At 34.1% G+C, this 22,766-nt stretch overlaps 1 protein-coding gene across 1 annotated transcript in view; it reads left to right on the top strand.

Moving 5' to 3' along the window:
* LOC125657502 (26S proteasome non-ATPase regulatory subunit 1-like) overlaps positions 1-22,766 on the top strand; it is a 150,586-nt gene that overhangs the window by 664 nt on the left and 127,156 nt on the right. Inside the window, exons 2-15 of the mRNA XM_048888095.2 lie at positions 1,361-1,404; positions 1,968-2,041; positions 2,194-2,257; positions 3,163-3,268; positions 4,725-4,867; positions 5,340-5,402; positions 5,561-5,704; positions 7,082-7,150; positions 7,772-7,944; positions 10,449-10,515; positions 14,053-14,190; positions 17,177-17,265; positions 18,804-18,882; positions 19,379-19,478. Coding sequence (XP_048744052.2) covers positions 1,361-1,404; positions 1,968-2,041; positions 2,194-2,257; positions 3,163-3,268; positions 4,725-4,867; positions 5,340-5,402; positions 5,561-5,704; positions 7,082-7,150; positions 7,772-7,944; positions 10,449-10,515; positions 14,053-14,190; positions 17,177-17,265; positions 18,804-18,882; positions 19,379-19,478 — 1,353 coding nt within the window. The remainder of the gene's footprint in view (positions 1-1,360; positions 1,405-1,967; positions 2,042-2,193; positions 2,258-3,162; positions 3,269-4,724; positions 4,868-5,339; positions 5,403-5,560; positions 5,705-7,081; positions 7,151-7,771; positions 7,945-10,448; positions 10,516-14,052; positions 14,191-17,176; positions 17,266-18,803; positions 18,883-19,378; positions 19,479-22,766) is intronic.

Below are 22,766 nucleotides of genomic sequence, written 5' to 3' on the forward strand. Positions count from 1 at the left end.
TGTTGGAATCTTTCTGTTTTGATGAGTTGTGACAAGTTGAGATCAGCACCCTTTATGTATTTTGTAGACTGGTCTGTCGTTATTCGTTAACAATTGAATATTTTTAACTTTTTTTTAACTCATTCAGTCCCAACGACTCTTATGTATACAGGGCCCAAGCTGCTGTTATCAGCATGTGCAAGGTTTTTAGAAGGAGGCTTAGTGGTGTTGTAAACATGCACATGCTCTGTATTTGTCTTTATATCTTTGATTATATTCCATTGATAGCCTTGATATTTACAAAACACAGAACACAAATTTTAAAATTCAATGTTCAGCGATTTTTTTCTACCCACTGGTACCGGTACCCACTCAATTGGGAAAAATAGCGTCAAAATCGAACAAATTGGGAATTTTCTACAAATGTATCGGCAAATGGTTTCAACTAAAAGAAAAGAAAAAAGAGAACAAAACAAGAAGTAGTCATCTCTTTACAAACTTTTTTACGCTAATATTTGCTGTTGTGAGACATAAGGAATCGTCATAGGCTCGTTTTAGAATCGTCGTAGTTCTACAAAACACGCGCACTGCCATGATCTGTACTTTCGATTTAATACCGGAAGTGGACATTTTAGTTAATTTGTACAACGTTCCAGACTGAATAAATTACGATGTCAGCGGTCTATATTTCGGCAAGTAAATTGGGAAAAATCAATGGTTTTTGACATTGGGAATGGTACCGTTTATCGGTACCAGTTATATAAGGAAAAAAATCGCTGATGTTGTCATTTTTTCTTAAAATGATAAAATTTACCACAGATATTTTTTATTGTTTACTGGTCGTAAATGTTCGGACCACCTCACAATGTTGGTTAGTCTGTCTGAATCATGAGCAAATTCCGATTCATCGTCAGATATATCCGACAAACTAATGTCAGAAAAAAAATTTGTTTCTTGATATCTTTTGCTTCAGCTTCTGTACACTCCTGTAAATCTTTCAAATTCTTCTCCATCACTTTCACCTGAGCTAAATGTCGAAGTCATGTTGTTTGTGAAACAACACTTCACACGAAACAATACTTTTGGTTTTCTTTGTATCCTTATTTGTGAATATTTATAAAGTAAAAGTTAACAAAGACTTGTTAGACTCTTTCTGATTAGGTGAATTACAGCAGTTTCATACTAAATACCATTTCTAAGCCAATCATAGGCCTTTTCTAAACCCTATGAAAGTCCCAACACAAAGCGTGATCAGCCTCATTAGATAAATATGGATTGTGCTAGTTTGATTTAGAATGAGGTGGATATTACTAGATATGCTGTTTGAAAACAAAAGCTTTAAAAGTTTGTGATCTTTGAATATTTTATTTTATACTTCCAGCGGGGGTGATCTCTCTTTTAGATGAACCAGAGCCACAGTTAAAGGTAAGTGGGATATACTGTGGAATCAGCATTGTTCAAAGGGCACGTATGCCAAGTAAACTCAAACTTCCACTTGTCTGAATAAAAAACTTTGTTATCCGGATTGTTTTTACTCTAATACATCTTTTAACATATAAATAGCAATATGCAAACCAATATTATCAATGTTACTTTCTTAATTGTAAATATTTTGCCGATAACATTTAATCTTTAGATGTGAAAAATAATTTTTCATAACAATACGGAGGCAAGAAATTTGTGCACTATGTATATATTGATATCGACCAATAATTAACCTTCCATGAAGTCATTGATAAAAGGTCAAAGTATTGTCTTTTAAAAACAGGTCAGTGTTTTTACATCAATTAACATTCACTGTCCAGAGAATCGAAGCAAAATATGATGGAAAAATGTATTTTGTGGGGAAAAAGATTATTGGAAGCCAGAATGTGGAAATCTGAATAAACATTTGAGAAAAATCTGTTCCTTAGAAAAATGTCGGTAAGCAAAAGCTTCTTATTCAAGATTATGATTCATATTTGTATTCCATTGTGTATTCTTATTAGGCCTTTGCTCTTGAAAAGTTGAACAACATCGTAGATGTCTTTTGGGCTGAAATCTCGGAAAATGTAGATAAAATGTAAGTATAAGTGATTTGCAGGTTGATGTAAAGGTTTCTAATATAAAAAAATCTTAGACTTTCATTGGGATTTTGTTTTTTACAGAGAAATGTTATATGAAGATGCATCATTTAAGAATCTTAGACTTTCATTCATATTTTTTATTATACAGAGAAGTATTATATGAAGATGCATCATTTAAGAATAGTGAACTTGCTGCATTGGTGGCCTCCAAGGTATGATTTGCATTGAGATTTCAACACTTGTTTAAAGTTTGATGAAAACATGTGAATGACACTGATTTCAACATAGTATAAAGTTTGACTAAAACTTATGTATATTTTACACCACCATTTTATAGCTTGTGTATAGGTGATTAAAACTTGTGTATGATTTAACCTGCGATTTCAACATTCACATAGAATTTGACAAAAACTTGTGCATGATTTACGATGCAATTTCAACACTCATGTAAAGTTTGATTATAATTTGTGTATGGATCTTATTGAATTACACTAAAATTTCAAAACTTGGCTTTATTTTCTTCAAAGATGAAAGTTTCCAGGAAAGAAATAGGCATAAATACTACATGTACATCAAGATTTGAAATTACTTCATATCTTTAAGTCCGAGACTAGTAAAAACATGTCGGACTAGCAAACTTTCTATGGCACTAGACCATTTGGACTATTAAAAATTCTGATATCAATCTTGAATTTGTTAAGATTTTAGCAAATTTGTCCGAGTCTCTTAGATGTTTGAATTATGGTCGATTACCTGCATGGTTAAGTGTTTGCGTGACAATGACATACTGACCTTTCAAACACATGAACATTTATATAAGGGGTTACGTGAGTAACTCGGGCGTTACTGTATGCTTCTGAGGATCTGTCAACTGTAATCGTCAGAAACTGAATTGTTCGCAACTGTGAAGTGTTTAATTTGATTAAATACTTTTGAATAAAATGAATTTATGGGAGCATTTTATATGATATACTGGGCGGACTAGTGAAATGCTTTGCGGACTAGTGAACATCAATAGTCACGAGTCCGTATTGTCTAGTGCTTGAAAAAGTTAATTTTAAACCTTGTTTCATGGATTAGCAAGATAATGAAATGATCCTGATTTTTTACTTTACAGGTGTATTATCATTTGGGAGCATTTGAAGAGTCCTTGACCTTTGCCCTGGGTGCAGGCTCTCTCTTCAAAGTCAATGACACATCAGAATATGTTGAAACTATCATAGGTATGTCATTGACATATTTCCAGCTTTGTTGTACAGTGCTGGTGCCTTTTCTTACGTGAACAATTATCTAAAAATTTATTCAATATATAATGAAGAACATTTAAAAAAGATTTGAATGTTTTTACAGAACAATATATATTTATTCATTTATTTATCTATCCATTCATTCACTCATTAGGCCATCATTAAAAAAATTTTTGTTTGATGTATTCCGACCCACATTTTTCAAGTCGGATAGGTAGGTCAGTATTTTTAAAATTTTTTTTTTGAAAATCAGATTTACAAATTTTCATATGTTTTTATTAAACACATAACACTGACAGACAGAATAGGGTTTAGAACATTAATTTTGTACACATTGTATATAATACACGTAAATCTTCCAATGTCTCCTGAAATTTACTCAGGACGTTTTGCATTCGTCACGGATGAGGACCTCTACAGTTGTTAATAAATAAATTAACACCCCTTTTTGTCACCACCGGTCGATTCCGACATTCGTAATAGCAATCACTTAAACACTTTAATGTGATCCATGAATATCCAAGTGAATTGCATGATGACAGCAATTTACAATAAGTTTTAATATTACCCAATATAATTTTAATGCCGACTTTCCCACTTCGTTCAAATTGTTGTGACGATCGTGTTCCATTCGTATGTCTCGGTTTAAGAGCAAAGTAAAAGTGCCCTTCACCTATTAAATCGTCATAACATTTAGATAATCCTATATCAAAATAATATGCGTGCCTTTTCAGAAATATAGACCATCAACTTAAGCGCCGACTTGTGGTCCGCCATAATTTTGGTGCGCTATCCCATGTGATTTTTTATCTAAATAACATGGCTTTCAAACTTTTGTACATAAATACGATCAGGCCTCGACGGGGGAGTTCGTAGCTCCTTGTTCTATCTTGTTGGTACATAATGTGGTAATTTGGAGCTGTGATGCGGTATATTTGATCGTTCACATAGAAAAGTGTTTGAAAAGTTCCCGGATGAACAAATGGTCATTATCAAAGTGAAAGTAGAACCGAAAGACGCCCCAAGGACATTTTGATATCAAGAATTCTGTAAAACAACTAGTCCAAATGATAAAAAAAATGCCATCAAGTTTAATACTAATTCGAAGAATGTCTATTTTCCAGGGAGCAAAAAAAAAAATTCAAATTTCCAAGTGCGGAAAAAATAATCGGGTCGGGGCAAATTTCACGGGTCAGTCGGAGTACATCAAACAAATCAATTTTTATTTTAAGCCTTACTTATTTATTTGGATTTTCAGAAGGATAGGATAACTTTATTCAACGATATGTTTAAATGTATTTCTTTTATTTATTTGGCGTTTTAGAATGATTTTGAACCAGGTTCACTGTAAGAGTTAATTACTGTGATGCACTGATAATATTTTAATGAGTTATCTGCCCTTGACAAATAATAGAATAAAATTATATTCCAGCCAAATGTATAGACTTCTACACCAAGCAGCGTGTCAAGAACATTGATGGCAGCGAGGACCAGAAGAAGGAAATTGACCCACGATTGGAGGCCATCGTCAACAGGATGTTCCAACGGTGCTTTGATGACAAACAGTATAAACAGGTACATGTATGGTATTGTAGATTAATTTAAAAAAATTTCAAATTTCTAAATGGTGGCAAGCTTCTCATTTTCCTACCATATTTATGCCAGGCTCTTAATTCATAAAGAGAAATACAGGTGAGATCCACATCATCAGAGCTTTTGTAAACTGCCAGTATGAACAGTTTAAATGGCCATCAAAAATTCTTCCAGACTTGTAGGAAATGAGGGAAATTTCATTGTTTGAACTGTTAAATGTATTAAAATGTCTCTTTGTTGTGAATATTTGGCATTATTACTATATCTGGCATTAAATATGGATTTGGTCGTGGGTATTTTGTCACAGATAAGTTTACCACTGGTGACTCCCTGAACAGTTTATTTATGCGGAGTAACATGTTATATGTTGTAGGCTGTTGATATACCACTATTAGTTTACCACTGATGACTCTGAACAGTTTATTTATGCAGAGTAACATGTGTTATGTTGTAGGCTGTTGGTATATCACTAGAAACCAGAAGAATAGATGTTTTTGAGAGGGCCATATTGGAAAGTGTATGTGACGGTTTTGTTAATTCACATTCATTCGTATTCACTGAAATTAAAACATTAGTGATCATGCATGTTTATAGAAAAGCATGGTGCAGAATAGTTCATATTTGTTATTGAATCTCTGAGAATGAGACATGAATTATTTTTAAATTTGTCCACAGGAGGATGTGAATGCTATGTTGCTGTACAGTCTTACCGTCTGCATGTCCTTGATTCAGAACCGTCACTTCAGAAACACAGTTCTTCAATTGCTGACCAAGCTCTACATGGGATTGGAGACCCCAGACTATATCAATGTTTGTCAGGTAACCAGATTAGTCACAAATCAGTGGATTCCCCATCCATTCTTCTCGCCCTTGTCTTTTCTACCACTGCTGACCAAGCTCAACATGCGATTGAAGTTGTCAGAGTGTTGATGCTGTATTTAGAATAATCACAAATCTACAGGCTCCCCATCCATTCTCCATCACTCTCTAACCACGTCTGAAATCTATTGTTTAACATTCTCCATCATTCTCTAACCACGTCTGAAATCTATTGTTTAACATTCTCCATCACTCTCTAACAACTTCTGAAATCTATTGTTTAACATTCTCCATCACTCTGACCACTTCTGAAATCTATTGTTTAACAATCTCCATCACACTCTAACCATGTCTGAAATCTATTGTTTAACATTCTCCATCATTCTCTAACCATGTCTGAAATCTATTGTTTAACATTCTCCATCATTCTCTAACCACGTCTGAAATCTATTGTTTAACATTCTCCATCACTCTCTAACCACGTCTGAAATCTATTGTTTAACAATCTCCATCACACTCTAACCACATCTGAAATCTTCTAAAATCTATTGTCAACCCTTTTACTCGCCTCCCTTCTCTGTACCTATGTTCATAAAAGCCCCATATGGAAGCTCAGAATTATAGCAGTATCTTATCAAGTAATTTAAAAATTGAAATTAAGTAAGCTCCCACCCCTCCCCAGATTCATTATCTTCCCTCTCCATTAAGTTGTTAAAGACACTGATTACATCTAGATTTGTCAAGCACTGAAATCCTGTGGGGATCCAGGTTAGAATAGGTCCTTAGTACCCCTTACTTGTCATAAGAGGCGACTAAACAGGGTGGTCCTTCAGATCAGACTGCAAAAGCCGAGGCCCCGTGTCACAGCAGGTGTGGCACGATAGAGATCCCTTCCTGCTCAAAAGCCGTAAGCACGGAGCATAGGCTAGGCCTATTTTTGCAGTCCTTCATCGGCTATGGTGATGTCTCCATGAGTGAAACATCCTTGAGTGGGACGTTAAACAATACACAATCAGTCGTTCAAGCACTGTATATCAGGAACATTTTGTGAGACTTCATCATCTTTGTATTGGTGTTGTTGTTTAGTATAAGAAGAAACTTCCAAGAGATGTTGATTATGTGCACATGTTTTCATAAATTTTAAAGAACAGAAAATTTTGAAAGGATAACTTTTTGTAAGTTTGTGCTCTCATGAAAGTATGCAAAAATAAAAATTTAGGAGTATAATGCTGTCTGCCATAATGTATTTAAAATTCCCAGTCTGCAGCACCAACTGTAACATTCACATCTATGTCAAAGGATGCACTGATCTGAAAAAAAATTCAAGCATCAATATTTAGAGATTATTTACTTTTAAACATTAATTGATTATTACAGTGCTACATTTTCTTGGATGATGCTCAGGCAGTGGCAGACATATTGGAGAAACTACTGAAGGGGAGCCAGGTACAACTAACAAATTTATAGAACATTTAATTTCAGTCTGAGAAGATGTAGAAGGTTTTAATATAAATCACAGCTTTTCTTCAATATAATTAAATATATGGAGAATTCTTATTTGTTGATCTTGAAAATGTGAAATCTTTAGTACCATACATATCCTGTAATCTTTTCTTGCAATGCATCGTCAGATTCCCAAGGTTGACTGATGAGCGTAATCAGGCATGGGTACCCGATGGTGCTGGCAATAATATTGCTGCTTTATTCAGTTTGAAAAATACGAATGTACATGGTGATGTGCTTATCTCGTCCTTATGAAAACCTTACTTTAGTTTCTGTGTTATAACATGGTCTGTTGCATTTTCACTGTTTAGAACTTGTTACAGTAAAACTTGCCTTATCTAGATATACATGTATGCTGTAACAGAAAAGAATCTCGAGATTCAACAACCATTAGAATACAGAGAATTTCTTATGATAGAATTAAAAATTTGGTGCTAAAATATGTGTATGGTTTATGTAACATTTGAGATTGCACACCCTGATTAGATGCTGGATGTGAAATTTTCAGATTGCTCACATGCTGAGATTGAGTCTGAAATTCAAACTGTTTTTCTTAATGACTAGGACAATGTCTTGATGGCATACCAGATTGCCTTTGACATGTACGAAAGTGCCACACAGCAGTTCTTACTGCGAGTACAGAATGCTCTCAGGTCAACAGTCCCCCTTCCCGAAACCGACCTCAGAAAATCAACAGATATAAAGGAGGAACCAAGCTCAGATGAAGGAAAGGAAAAGTATGTGTTAAGTCTTTTGATATGTTGCTGTATTCTTATGTCTCAAAGATTGGTGACATTTTGGTTTTTATATGTTCATCTATCTATAATTTAAGTCTTTGTCTTAACTTTTGAATTAAACAAGATAGTGACTTCGTACTTAGTGAACTGAAAGATTAGAATCTAATTCATACACAGGTAAACATCGGTTTGCCACATTGCTTGGCCTGGGTTGGAAGATAATAATGTTCCACAAACACATCTTTTTTCTAAACTACAATTATAAAAAAAAAATTATGAACAGGAGTTTTTTGTTGTCAGAAACAATATATCTGATAGTGTCTGAGAAACACAGTATTTAGGGTAAGTTTGATCAACCACAGGGTCAAATTATCTCTGTATTTTCTGTTTTCTAATTTATGTGAATTTTGTGAGATGAAGTTATGTAGATATAAACGACAAACAATATTTCTGTTGTCAATAAAAAATTTATAGGACTTGTGCTAATTTTCTCAATTTTGGGATTTTGTGACTTCAGAGGCTGCAAAGGAGTAGATATCAATCCCACAGTCCACAAAAATATGCTGATTATTTTTCAATGGTCTGTTTTATATATTTTTAGGTCATCTGAGTAAACTTGGGTAACCTATTGAAATTGGTCAGCCATGCGATAACAAATGAACATTTTTAATTTCTTTTAAAATAACTAGCATTCTCCTTCTTTTCAATTTGGTACGCAGCATTTTTGGGACAATGGGGACAAATGTCGTGAATTTCAAGATTCCTGCACCCCTGGGGACAAAAACTGTCAAAATTGACTAATTTTCAAAAATCTTCTTTTCAACCGCACATGTGTAAGAAAATCTAAATGCATAGTGATATGGAGCAGGAAGGCCTCTATATGAATTGTAAATTTCATGATTCCTGGGGTAGAGGTTCTGACCCCAGGGTGGGGCCAGACTTGGTATATATAGTGTGTATGAGTAAAACATTTAAATATTATCTTCTTTAATGCTGTTGATATTAAGTTGAAGCTAAATACCGTATTTTGCTGAATGTAATACACACTTTTTTTGCAAGAATTGTTTCGTAAGAGAAAGAGGTGCATATCATACCGTATAGCGGGTTTTTTCTGCGGGGTTATAAATTTGGCTTATTTTAGCGGTTAGATAGTTTTCCGCCACAATTTCACTCGCCAAATATGTATCCATTTGAAAGAAAGATAACTCTTCCCTGTCTGCCAAAATTTATTCTGCTAAAATTATTAGCATACCTTTGAGTAACCAAATCGCCAAATTTTAGACCCGCTGAATAAACCCGCTCTACGGTATACTACAATGGATTTTTGACCATTTTTTTTCGGTGGAACTTGGTGGTTAAGTACACGTAAAGATTCACTCAGAGACATAGCCTTCATAGATACTTTATGCTTTTTCATGTTTGTCTATTTAGAAGCGAAAATTTATCTCAAGAATATTAGTTATTACTACAAAAACATAAAATTGTAGAAAATGTGACACTTAAAATATGTAAATACTCAAATTACTATGAAACAGCCAATTAAAATTCATTGGATTTGAATATTCTTCACCTCGTATGCCACCATTCTAGCATGTGTACACAATGCCTTGTCACTTGCTTAAATAAACGAATTTAGGTTGGAAAATAATTTGCCACTGAAAAGTTTGTTACTCTAAGGTTTATGAATATCTTTTAATGAAATGTTAATGTGAAACTTGGAAATCGCTTATCTTGAGCAAAAGAAATAATGAGATGGTGACCAGCTTGTGTTTTACGAAGCCATAGTTGAGTACACTGCACTATTTGATTTCATCAGATACCTCCACAGGGCAGAGAAATATGTGTTGGTGCCAAGTATATTTTGAAATGTAATAATTTTGCTTCTCAAGTTATACTTTATTAGAGTGAGATCTGTCTTTGATGTGATGTTTACTTACATTTCATTGAATTTGATATTGGAGAAAGTACTGATAGAACACTGTCAGAGCCATTATTTGTAGGACACTGTTGAAGCCATTATTTGTAGAACACTATCATAACAGTTATTTGTAGGACACTGTCACAGCCATTATTTGTAGGACACTGTCAGAGCCATTATTTGTAGAACACTGTCAGAGCCATTATTTGTAGAACACTGTCAGAGCCATTATTTGTAGAACACTGTCAGAGCCATTATTTGTAGGACACAGTCATAACAATTATTTGTAGGACACTGTCACAGCCATTATTTGTAGGACACTGTCAGAGCCATTATTTGTAGGACACTGTCAGAGCCATTATTTGTAGGACATAGTCAGAGCCATTATTTGTACAAAGAATGGATTATTGGGATGTTTTTTCTCTGATTACTTTTTTGAATATGTTGGATGGGTGTGAGCATTGCTCTTGTTAATGAGTGTAAGACCAGTAGTGACACTCAGTTTGATTTAATAAAGAGCATAATATATTGGTATTTGAAAATTTGTTTTTTAATTCATTATTGCACTTTTATGCATGTTTTTCAGAATGGACACAGAGTCCATGGAGGCCCCTTCATCACAGACTCCGGCAGTGTCTTCTTCCAAACTGCAGGTCAGGGCTTTTGTTTTCTTTTCTCACCACTTTAGGGGCAATATCAAAAGATCAATTTCAGATAATCTAAATTGAAGTAGTTAGGCAAGAAGTAGTAAAATTCCCATAATTCTGACTTCCAGCATTGCTTACATTTTTGCAAAATTGGGGCAAAACTATATACAGATTTACTTTTGAATCATTTTTGTTGCTGACAGATTTGAGAAGTATGTTTTGTATCTATGAAAACTGTTTTTGCATATTCAATCATTTGTATAGCTGTAAACAAAATAACTAGAACCATGATAATCAGATTTACTGTACATGTTTAGTACTGCTCAGTGCTGTATGATGGGTTGATTGATTGCATATTGTTTTACTTCCCTCTCGAGAATATTTCACTCATATGGAGACGTCCACTACTGTGTGATGGGTTGAATTAGCAAAATAATAAAAATGACTAGACATGATTTTGTTGCAAGCACTGAGTGGGTCTTCTGTCCGACTCTGTACTGACACAATGCAATATGAATAACAATTTAGGCTCTGAGTGATCAACCATCCATTTTCTTTTCACAATTTAGAATTACATACCCAACAGTTGTTCTCTATAGCTTTTCATGGAAGAAATAGAAGCCTCAAACTTTCAAACAATATCTGATTAAAAGCTACTTCATGATTTAATTTTATGTCATCTCTGCAATGTAAAACTTTAAAAACATTCTTTCCTCAGTAAAGTAAGAGCTATTGACATACAGTGGAACCCCGTTATTACGTTCCCCCTTTAATACGTTAGTCCGCATATTACGTTGGAATTTCAAAGCACAAAACCATTTCTTAACAAACCTATATAAAATAGACCTCGTTATTACGTTGCCCTAAGATGCCGGGACTCGGTATTACGTTGTAAAATTTCCGACAAAAACGTAATAAACCCCTAATTATTCAATAATGATTCTCAAAATAATAAGCCATTCACACCTTGACTGTCTGAGGCAGTCACCACGTAAATTTCCTGGTCTGTTTGGGGATTAGAGACACTTGACTGATCACGCTTCGATAGATCTAGCGACATCAATACAGGTGAATACCTCGTATCGAAGCCAGTGATAAACAATTAAATAATGTTTATTTAGACATTGTACTCTATGAAATTTACTTAATTTTTCATATTTTGATAATCGAAGAAATAATTTCTCAACCACCTGAGTGTTCAGCATAGTGTGATTACCTTCGCTATTAAAACTCTATTTACGTACAGCTTTGGTACCGAACATGAAAGACAAGATTTATCGTAGCATTGTTAAAACCGCTTGGGTAACTGCTTGGACATAGGTGACGAAAGGTGGTCAATTAAAAAATTGTCTGTTGTTTGGACATGCAGCTTGGGTGTTCGTAAATCTCGTCCATACATACACCAATCAAACTGTCCTGTGTTATCAGCCGATTCGCGCACGGCATTTACCTCAGTGAATATTCTAAAATCCCTTGATGCGCACGTGATTTTAGTGCCATCATTTAGCGTTATAAATGAAATCTTCGTGCATCATTATATTTTTTTTTATGTGGATTGCGCTTAAATTGTTCTCCGTGTTTATCGTCGGTGAGAAAAGTGTGTACGTGTTGGGTATCGTGTGCGTTTTGTGTCTATAGTTTTGTTGTTTTGGGGTGGGATTTTTTTTTATTGTGTTGTGTATTGTGTAATTAGAGAACTTGATAAAACGATGTTTTGTTATTTTTTTAATACGAATGTTGAATACGAACCGGAACGAGTTATTGATAGAAATTTACATGAACGCATTGTTTTAAAGTTGAACAAAATGGCGGTCCAAACGAATGCAGAAAAAACAACGTTTATCAAAACATCCTTATGTATCCTACACCAGAAATAAAGAAAAGGGATAAGAACATGAAGAATTACGAATATTAAAGATAAGATGTAAATAAAACAAAGTATAATAGTCCTTTAAACAAAGAAACAGTAAAGATATATTCACACACCCCTTCACGGAGTACCAACGGACGGTATACAATTTCCAAATGATATTTTTAACGGATTTCACTGGGAACGTTTATTACGTTGCCCCCGGTATTACGTTATTTTATCATGACAAAATGGAAAACGTAATAACGGGGTTCCACTGTACTAATATACATGTAACTTGTATTTAACTCATTGATTTATCTATGATTTTTAATCCAGTCTAAGCACTATAATTATAAAGTTTTATATCTAAAACTATTGATGTGTCAACATGCCATTCCTAAATCTGAAAGATATTTTTCTTTACCACTGTAAAGGGGGAAATATTTGCTTTGGTTTTATTCTCGTTATATTCATGATTATATTAACAATCATGAAACTAAAACCATAGCAGAATGCTGTTCAGAGTATTTGGGAGTATGAGTTAATGTAATGATTCTAGCTCAATCTGTTCAGAGTATTTGGGGGTATGAGTTAACATAATGATTCTTGCTCAATCTGCTCACTGTACTTGATATTTATATGTACATTCATTATGTATTCAGTACATTTATAAACAATTTGTGTTACCTCGTTTTTCAAACATAAAACATGAAACTCCATCAAATATGTACAAATTAACAATCAATCACTACTAGCAGTCAGTATTAGTATGTGTAATTACACACCTCAGTGACTCACTGTCGTATGTGACCGTTCAACACCCCCCCCCCCCCCCCCCCTTACCCCCCCCCCCCCCCCAAAGGTTACCCTATCTATTGTACCTGTATTAAAAGACTACCTCTGACGCAGCTAACAACCATAATTTTTACAACCTTTTCGTGTAATTCCATGAAATTTTTCGATTACAATGTGATTCCTATTTGATTTCAGTCAAGTATAGCTGTTCTAGGAATTATTGTTCCTAACACTTTCATTTTAAAATGCAAGGGTCATAGTTTGGTCATAGTTTGGTTGTGATCTTGTTTAGTCGGCGCTCTGAATCAATTATTATACCCGAGCTATCAAATGATTAATGTGTAATCAACATGCAGGGTCCTGTAGGGTTAATTAACAAAGCCCGAGTTGTTTATTTAACAAAATCAAGGATCTGGGAATCAAGGCGACATCACTGAACAAAATGCAAATGGCCTATGGGATTAAAAAATGAACATATAATTACAAGTGGCAGTATTTATTTAGACAACTTAAGGGAAAACTCTTATTATCAGCAATGGTGAACTCTTATCTGAAGGTAAATACATATGTACTACGTTTTATACAAGAGATGGGAGGTAATTCTAGTATGCATGAAATAGGGAGTAAACACGAGCTATGCGAAGGGGTTTATCCGAGAAATTTAAACTATCCTGAAATAACGATAAAAATCGCAAAATTTTAACCCCGCGAAATTGAAGTCCCTCACAGTATACAGATTCTGTAATATCGTGCAAAAAACATTTCCTGTCAAAACTTCTAATGAGGTCCAGGTAATAAATGAAAGAAGATTTTGCATACTTTTAATTGCTATCAAACTAATCATCCAATGATGTAAATGTGTCTCTTTAGAAATACATCTTGTTCTCATATTGCAGACAGAGGAAGAAAAAATGTTGACAGACAGGATGAAGAATCTCCACACTATTCTGGGAGGGGAGGTGACCATTGGACTTCATTTACAGTTCCTTATCAGAAATAACAAAACAGACACCCTGATACTGAAAAATACAAAGGTAGATATAATAAAACATTCAGGTATTTCACAGGTAAAGAGACAAAACAAACTTGAAATTGAAGAAAGGTCGACAAAATAGATTATAAGGTAGGTAGACAAAAACAAACTTGTCCTGTAAAATTGAAGGAAGTTGACAAAACAAATTCTAAGCTAGGTGGAGAAAACAACTCATCTGTAAACGTGAAGCTAGGTAGAGAAAACAGCTCAGCCTGTTTAGTGCATTATTTAGGAGATTTGAGCATCAAAATCCTCAGTTAAATTTAAATGCAAAAACTAATTAAACAGTCAGAAAGAGCATGTTGGAAAATGGTTTACTTATAGTGTAAACTAAAAACCTGGAGGCTGTCCCTCAATAAGCTATATCAAATCGAGATTTGAAGAAAATCATACAATATATTTTACTTCACCATGCAATGTAAATCATAGAAAGTACATGATGTCTTAATCAATGATGTCATAGCAGTGTTAGATTAATAGAATCCTTCATTACTACGAGTGTGGGATAGGGAAATTCCACAGAGAGGACAAGATTTGGAGTCTAGGATGAGGCATTTTCCTATCCCATGTGGGTAAATAATGAAGGATTATTCTTCTCGCATTTTATCCACAGTTTAGGGCATTCATTCAAGAGCTTAGAGAAAATTTAAAATTATCGAAATGCTCTTTTGAACATATAATGCAAAAATTAATTACACAGTATGAAAGAGTACCTGAAAATGGTTCACTCTATAGACTGAAAATTCTCACATTATCATCTGTGTGAGATCGACTTTACCCATGTGAGACTTTCCTGTCTCACATTATCACCTGTGTGAGATCGACTTTACCCATGTGAGACTTTTCTGTCTCACATTATCACCAGTGTGAGATTGATTTTACCCATGTGAGATTTTTCTGTCTCACATTATCACCTGTGTGAGATCGACTTTACCCGTGTGAGACTTTCCTGTCTCACATTATCACCTGTGTGAGATCGACTTTACCCATGTGAGATTTTTCTGTCTCACATTATCACCACTGTGAGATCGACTTTACCCATGTGAGATTTTTCTGTCTCACATTATCACCTGTGTGAGATCGACTTTACCATGTGAGACTTTTCTGTCTCACATTATCACCAGTGTGAGATTGATTTTACCCATGTGAGATTTTTCTGTCTCACATTATCACCTGTGTGAGATCGACTTTACCCGTGTGAGACTTTCCTGTCTCACATTATCACCTGTGTGAGATCGACTTTACCCATGTGAGATTTTTCTGTCTCACATTATCACCTGTGTGAGATCGACTTTACCCATGTGAGACTTTCCTGTCTCACATTATCACCAGTGTGAGATTGACTTTACCCATGTGAGACTTTTCTGTCTTACCCTGCTTCGACATCATTGTATGTAATGTCATATATTTTCTATGATTTGAGAAATGAATCTTATTATTCTTTTCAAAATTGGATGGAGAAGTTCTTTATATTTTGATTTCATATAACTTTCTGGTGAACAACCTTGGGATTTATAGTTTACACTTTTACCATCTGTGTTTATGTTCTTTCTTCCTGTCTAATTAGTTTTTAATAATATAGTCCAAATAAGGATTTTGATTCAAAGCACCTGCATTTATGCTCTAAACTGTAAAATCAGTGTGCGAAACTAACTTTAAAGTCTTGTAGACTTTTGGTCCATAGTCATTTCATTTCCTATAGACCACAACAAATTCCTATAGACCAAAATTTAACATGCAATATTCATTGTTTTTTGTTGTTTTTTTTTTTTAACTATATATATATTTTATTTGGAAGCATACAATTTTGGTTGGGATAAAATATCCTAGGATATTCCCACTTATTCCTCACCTATGGTGCCAGGAGCCCATTGGGTTGGATGAATTTCTTTTTTAATTACATACGTATATACACACTCACACACACATACATACATATACACACACATACATACATACATACATATATATACACACGTATACATATATATACACACATATATATATATATATTTAAATCATACTATATTACTTTTAAGAAAATTAATATATAAGACACATACATATGCATACATATAGATATACATTCATATACATAAATTCGATATTTATAATACTATAACAAATATATATAAATATGGTAGATATATTTTTCAATAAGCCATGCTGCCTGCAATATTCATTGTTATTAAAAAATAAATAATAGACACAAATTTGATTTTGGTAATTCGTTCATGATATTTTATTTATATTCTTTTTCAATTTCATGCACAAGCTTTTCAATTAGAATTCCGTTTTATTTTTCATTTTGTTCCAACTCAGTTTCAGTCTGATTCCTCATCTGAGTCACTTCTACTATTTTTCGTTTAGCGTAATATCTATAAACTTCTGCTTCTCATATATATGTTTAATAAGCGGCAGGAAGCCAGTATTTTTACTCAGAATTCCTATAGACAAGTCGGTCTATAGCTATTTTGATCGTTATAAACCGATTCGATTTTCTATAGACATTGTCTATCGGTCCATGGTTAATTTCGCACACTGTAAAATGTGAGAAAAATAATTCTTTGTTATTTACTCATTTGAGATAGGGAAATTCCGCCTCTGGAACAAGATTCTTATCCCTTCGGTGGAATTTCCCTATCCCACACAAGTAATTAATGATGGACTTATTTTACATGCTGTCTCACATGGGTGATATTGGTCTCACACTGGTGATTATGTGAGATAGAAAAATCTTACATGTGTAATGCTGGACAAACACCTATGATAATTTGAGAAAACAAACTTACCCTGTAAAAACTACATAAAACTGTTATCCCCTCTTTTGTTTTATAAAGAATTCTAGTTAAACAAGATGTGATGATTAGTCTAGATTGGAAATAAATACACAGATGCTAGAAAAAAAAATGGGGTAATGGAAAAGATAGCATTGGTGAAGTAGCACTCTTTAATCTTAATCATCTCTGTGAAATTTTTATTTTCAGGAGGCAGTAAGGAATTCTGTTTGTCATTCAGCAACAGTCATATCTAACTCTCTTATGCACTGTGGAACAACGTGTGATCAATTTCTAAGGTAAACTGGCGGTCAATTAGTTGAAACTTTATACATCGTGTTTTCCAGATTTTTTTATGTCTCCCCCCCCCCCCTTCCCCCGGCCACACAAAGTAGTTGGGGCATATAGTTTTACCTTTGTCCGTCCTTCCATGACTCCCAGCTTTCCAGACTTTTTTTTTAGGGTCACCTGAGTTTACTCATTGCAATTGGTTGTCATCCTTTGTCCGACGTGCGTTAACAATTGAACATTTTAAATTTCTTTTCATTAAGTACTATTCCAATCCTTTTCAAATTTGGTATGAAGCATCTTTGGGACAAGGGGGACATAAATTGTAAAGTTCAGGACTTCTGCACCCCTGGGGCCTTAGGGGTGGGGTAAAAACTGCCAAAAATTGACGAATTTTAAAAAAAATCCTCTCTACAACTGCACATGTGTAAGAAAAACTAAATGCATAGTGATGTAGAGCATGAAGGAAGGCCTCTACCAAAATTGTAAATTTCATGATGACCGGGCTAGGGGTCCTGACCCCAGGGTGGGGCTTAACTTGGTATATAGTGTTTATATGTAAAACACTTAAATAACATCTTTTTTAGTGTTATCGATACTAAATTGAAATTAAAAGGATATATAGAAAGAGCAGGTTGTCCTTTACTAAAATTGTAAATTGATGATCCCAGGATTAGAGGTTTTTGTATGAGGGTGGGGCCAAAATGGTCAGTTATTAAATGTGTAAACAATAGAAATTTTTAACTTCTTAATAACTACCATTCCAATTCTTTTCAAATTTGGTATGAAGCATCATTGGGACAAGGGGGACATAAATTGTAAATGTTAGAACCCCTGCACCCCTGAGGCCTTAGGGGTGAGGCAAAAATTTACAAAAAAATGTACAAATTTTCAAAAATCTTCTCTACGCCTGCATATCTTTAAGAAAAACTAAATGCATAGTGATATAGAGCAGAAGGCCTCTACCAAAATTGTAAATTTCATGATCCCAGGGGCAGAAGTTCTGACTCCAGGGTGGGGCCAAACTTAGTATATATAGTGTGTATGTGCAAAACATATAAATATCTGCTTTAATGCTATTGATACTAAATTGAAACTAAATGGATATTTAGTAGTATGTAGTTCAGGCATTTATTTTTCCTTAGTCCGAGTTTAAGTATAGGTTTAGGGTAGATAGGTGTTTATTTTTTTTCCCTTGCTGGTGGGGGACGATCAGCTGATGACAGTGCTGCTGTAGGGAGAGGACTTTCCCTCCACAATATACTGGAAATTTTAACTGTTATGTCATAGCATTGACATTTTAGCGGGCATATGTCTTAATTTTGAATGAGCATTTATGACACACTGCTATGTGCTAAGAAAGGAAATAGTTGACTGACATGAATTGCAAAAATTTCTATCTAAAATTTATTTATGACAAGTGGTAATATGATATGTAACTGTTGGTCAGATTAAGAGTATAGTATGCATTTCTTACTTGGGTATTGTATAGTTAGCAATGAAGGCTCAGCCATTTAATATGTTTACATATTTTCTATTTGTTTTACAGAGATAATTTGGAATGGTTAGCTAGAGCTACGAATTGGGCAAAATTTTCAGCAACAGCTAGTTTAGGCGTAATTCATAAGGTAAGATAAGAGTTGAAACATTGTATGAGTGACTTCAACCATTGGTATACATTCTAAATAGAATATTTCTTTTTAGATCCTCACCTTTTGTGATTGGTATTTGTCCTTTGTCGTCTGTTAATATTTGAACATAATCACATTCTTTCCTAAAAGTAAAAGGTCATTTTGCATCAAAGAGCTGAGTACATTAAGCATAAAGCCTTCAAATTTTATCAACTTCAATACATAATGTGTCCACAAGGGGCCATTGCCATAACACATTAATTTGTAGGTCACGTGAATAAACTCTGGTGACCTATTGCAATCGTTCTGCATCCATCATCAGTGTGATGGAGTTGGTGTTTTGAAGAGTTGTTCGTATGGTACTCAGATGACTGTTATGGCCCATGGGTCGCTTGTTGAATTTGAAGAACATTCAGGGTGTAGACATGTTTGTAAAAAGAAGCAACATCAATCATGGATATTTTGATAATTGACACCCATGGTTTTTTCACAGGGTCATGAAAAGGAAGCACTAAATCTCATGTCTACTTATTTACCGAAAGATTCCGGTCCCGGGTCAGCATACTCAGAAGGAGGGGGACTATTTGCTTTAGGTAAGATACATTTTCATTTTTACTACTTTATCTGGTTTGAAAAATTAAGATATCAACATATCAGAATTTATTCTTGTCCTATGGTTTAGACAAAGGTATGAAGGACAGTATCTACCCATCATCTGTCTATCAATCATATGGTCAATTTGTGTATCATCTTATTATAAAACATTTAACCTGGCCCATCAATTTGCAAACATACTAATGCAGTAAACTGGTCTTCTCTTGAAATTGACAGATTTTAAAAAGTCCCAGCAAAAGTATTACAATAGTCATCCTATCGAGCACCTCATGTCTATTTTATATTGGTTTGCTAAGAAACGGTTTTGTGCTTTAAAATTTCAACTTAATATGCAGTCTAACGCAGTAAATAGGGAACGTAAAAACGAGGTTCTACTGTACAAATGAAAAGTTATACAATACAAATGGAAAAAATCAAATATTGCATTGTTTGACATGCCATGTATTACGTAGAATACAATTTTTATGTGATGTTTTTATTAGATTTCACTGGCAGTTTCTATTACATTGCCTCTGCTATTAACGTTATTTTATTATGACAAAACGAGAAACGCAACAACAGGGATCCACTGTATAGCAATAACTCATTTAAAATTCAATATTCATTTAAACATTAATTTCACTGGAAATATTGCAAGAAAAAGTACTAAATAACCCCCCCCCCCCCTTTTTTCAATTTTCTAAGTGCCTTGGGTGCTCATTAGGGTGAATACGGTATGTATTTTATTCAGAAATTCTCACCATACCAACCAACCCTGAAAACAAGACGGACATTTGTATAAAAAAAAAAAAAAAAAAAAGAATTATCAATACCAAAAAACTGAGGCCACAACAGAGTAAAAACAATATGTACCTGGCATTATGTGCTCAGGGACATATACATGTAATAAGAATAAGAAACAGAGCAAAAACAATATGTACTGGGCAATAAGTGTACAGGGATATATAAAAAGAATAAAAAAACTGGAGCAAAAACAATATGTCCCCGACATTGTGTTTAGGGACATTATAAGAATAACAAAAGGAACAAAAACAATATGTCCCTGAGATTATGTGTTCAGGGACATTATAAGAATAAGAAACGGAGCAAAAACAATATGTCTACGACACTAGGTGTTCAGGAACATCATAAGAATAAAAAACAGAGCAAAAACAATATGTTCCCAGCATTATGTGTTTGGGGACATTATACATTTATTGCATGATAGTGAGGAAGATAGGAATATTTATTCCCCCAAGAAAAATCATATTGCCTGAGGGGTATATAATTATACCCCCCGCAAACAAAGTTTGGGGGGTATACTGGAATCACTTTGTCCGTCTGTCTGTCTGTCCGTCTGTTTGTCCGTAGACACAATTTGTCCGAAGTTTATTTCTAATACCACTGGACATATTTCATTCAAACTTTATGCACATCTTCTATATATTATGTAGTTGTGCATCTCCTATTTTCATTGAAATATTTTAACAGTTATAGAAATTACGCACATTTTCTTTTCATTTTGGGGGTTGTGCACTTTGTCCAGAGTTTAATTCTAATACCGTTGAACAGATTTGATTCAAACTTTATTCTCATCTTATATATATAATGTAGTTGTGCATCTTCTATTTTCATTGAAATATTTTAACAGTTATGGAAGTTACGGACATTTTCTGGTTTGGTTGTACTTGTAGTAATAGACACAATTTGTCCAGAGTTTATTTCTAATACCGTTTTACGCTCTTAAGTCAATCAGGAATTTTCCATGGATTCATTTGTGTTAGATTTCAAATCATTGCAGGTCAGTTTAGAACGTACAAATGTATTATATTTTCTCATCCACATACTGTATCTGTAATCTTGTGACTTCTCGGTAAAACATAAAGTGGCTCATGTGTGTTGAATACTTATTTGTCAGATAGTATTTATAATCTCAACTATCCCTGGCAATGGGATTCATAGTAAACTGCCTTTATTACAGCTACTTAGAGTTGTTATACCAGTGGAAAAGATTACAATAATACCAATACTTGAGCTAATGTCCTTTATTTACTGACAAAATCAATGACAAAGTAAAGTTGACATAACATAATGATCTTTAACAAAGTGAATATAAACTAAAGACTAGAAGAGTTGACCAGGGATTTGCAATCATACAGCCTAAAATGTGCCAAATAGTATTCATTGTTTATATTAAGCATATTTTTAATATTTCATGTACTGCTGTACTGTAGAATATATACTTCTGCATTCACATTGATTGCCCTGTAGATAATGTGAAAATATCCAATGTGCTTGCATTAAATATTTCCCATCATCTTATATGCCCCGCGGGGGGTATTAGTCCCATTAGGACAGTTCTAGTTTTTATTTGATGAATAAATCTTCATATCTCCCGAACATTTCTGCAATAGATTATTTATATGGAAACAAAGCAAAGCAAGACTACAGATATGCAACTGAAATTGCAAAAAAAAAAAAATAATTTAAAAAGTGCACGTGCATTTCATTTCTATTAATTATATTACGTATCAGCCAATCACAATTGAGCGCATGTGCTTGTGCATGTTAGTATATAATTTCAACCAAACATACATAAAACAAAACTTTCAATCTGTTTAATTCAGAATTAGATATGTTATTGATTAATACTTGATTTAGACATTGAAAATTACAATGCACATCCATTCACTTGAACATGAAATTGGATAAGGGCTATTCCAGAAATAAATACATGGGGGGGGGGGGGTCGGGAGGCACCTTTTGTATATACCAAGCACCCATTATAAAAAATTACCCCATGACCCATCAAATTGATAAACTCATTTTACAATGACCCATCTAATTAAAAAAAAAACTAACCAGATCCACCACAAAAATATTTTTAAAAATGAAAACGGTACAAATCTCGCGAGGTTTTCGGGACAAACATTCTAGTCAATGACGCGGTAATGCCTGTGCGACATTGTATCACAGTAGTTCTGAAGAAACGATGTCACATCAACAATCAAAGGCATCTATGGCGGGAATGTTGGAAAGATTGGGAGTCCAAACGATGCTATTATCATGAAATGGGTATGGATATGTTTTTCCACGAATCGTTCGTCTTCTAATGGAGCCCGCGCCCGGAGGCCTCTATATCACCATCACACTGACTGATAAATATAACGCATCGGTACCCTCGTATAAATCAACTAAGGTTTGCTTATTTTTATTAGAAAACGGAATACCTATTGGTTTCAAAATATTCCCAAAATCGATGCACTGTAAACTGTAATAATCTACAG

This window comes from Ostrea edulis, chromosome 9, assembly GCF_947568905.1.
Source record: "Ostrea edulis chromosome 9, xbOstEdul1.1, whole genome shotgun sequence".
Classification (NCBI taxonomy): Eukaryota; Metazoa; Mollusca; class Bivalvia; order Ostreida; family Ostreidae; genus Ostrea; species Ostrea edulis.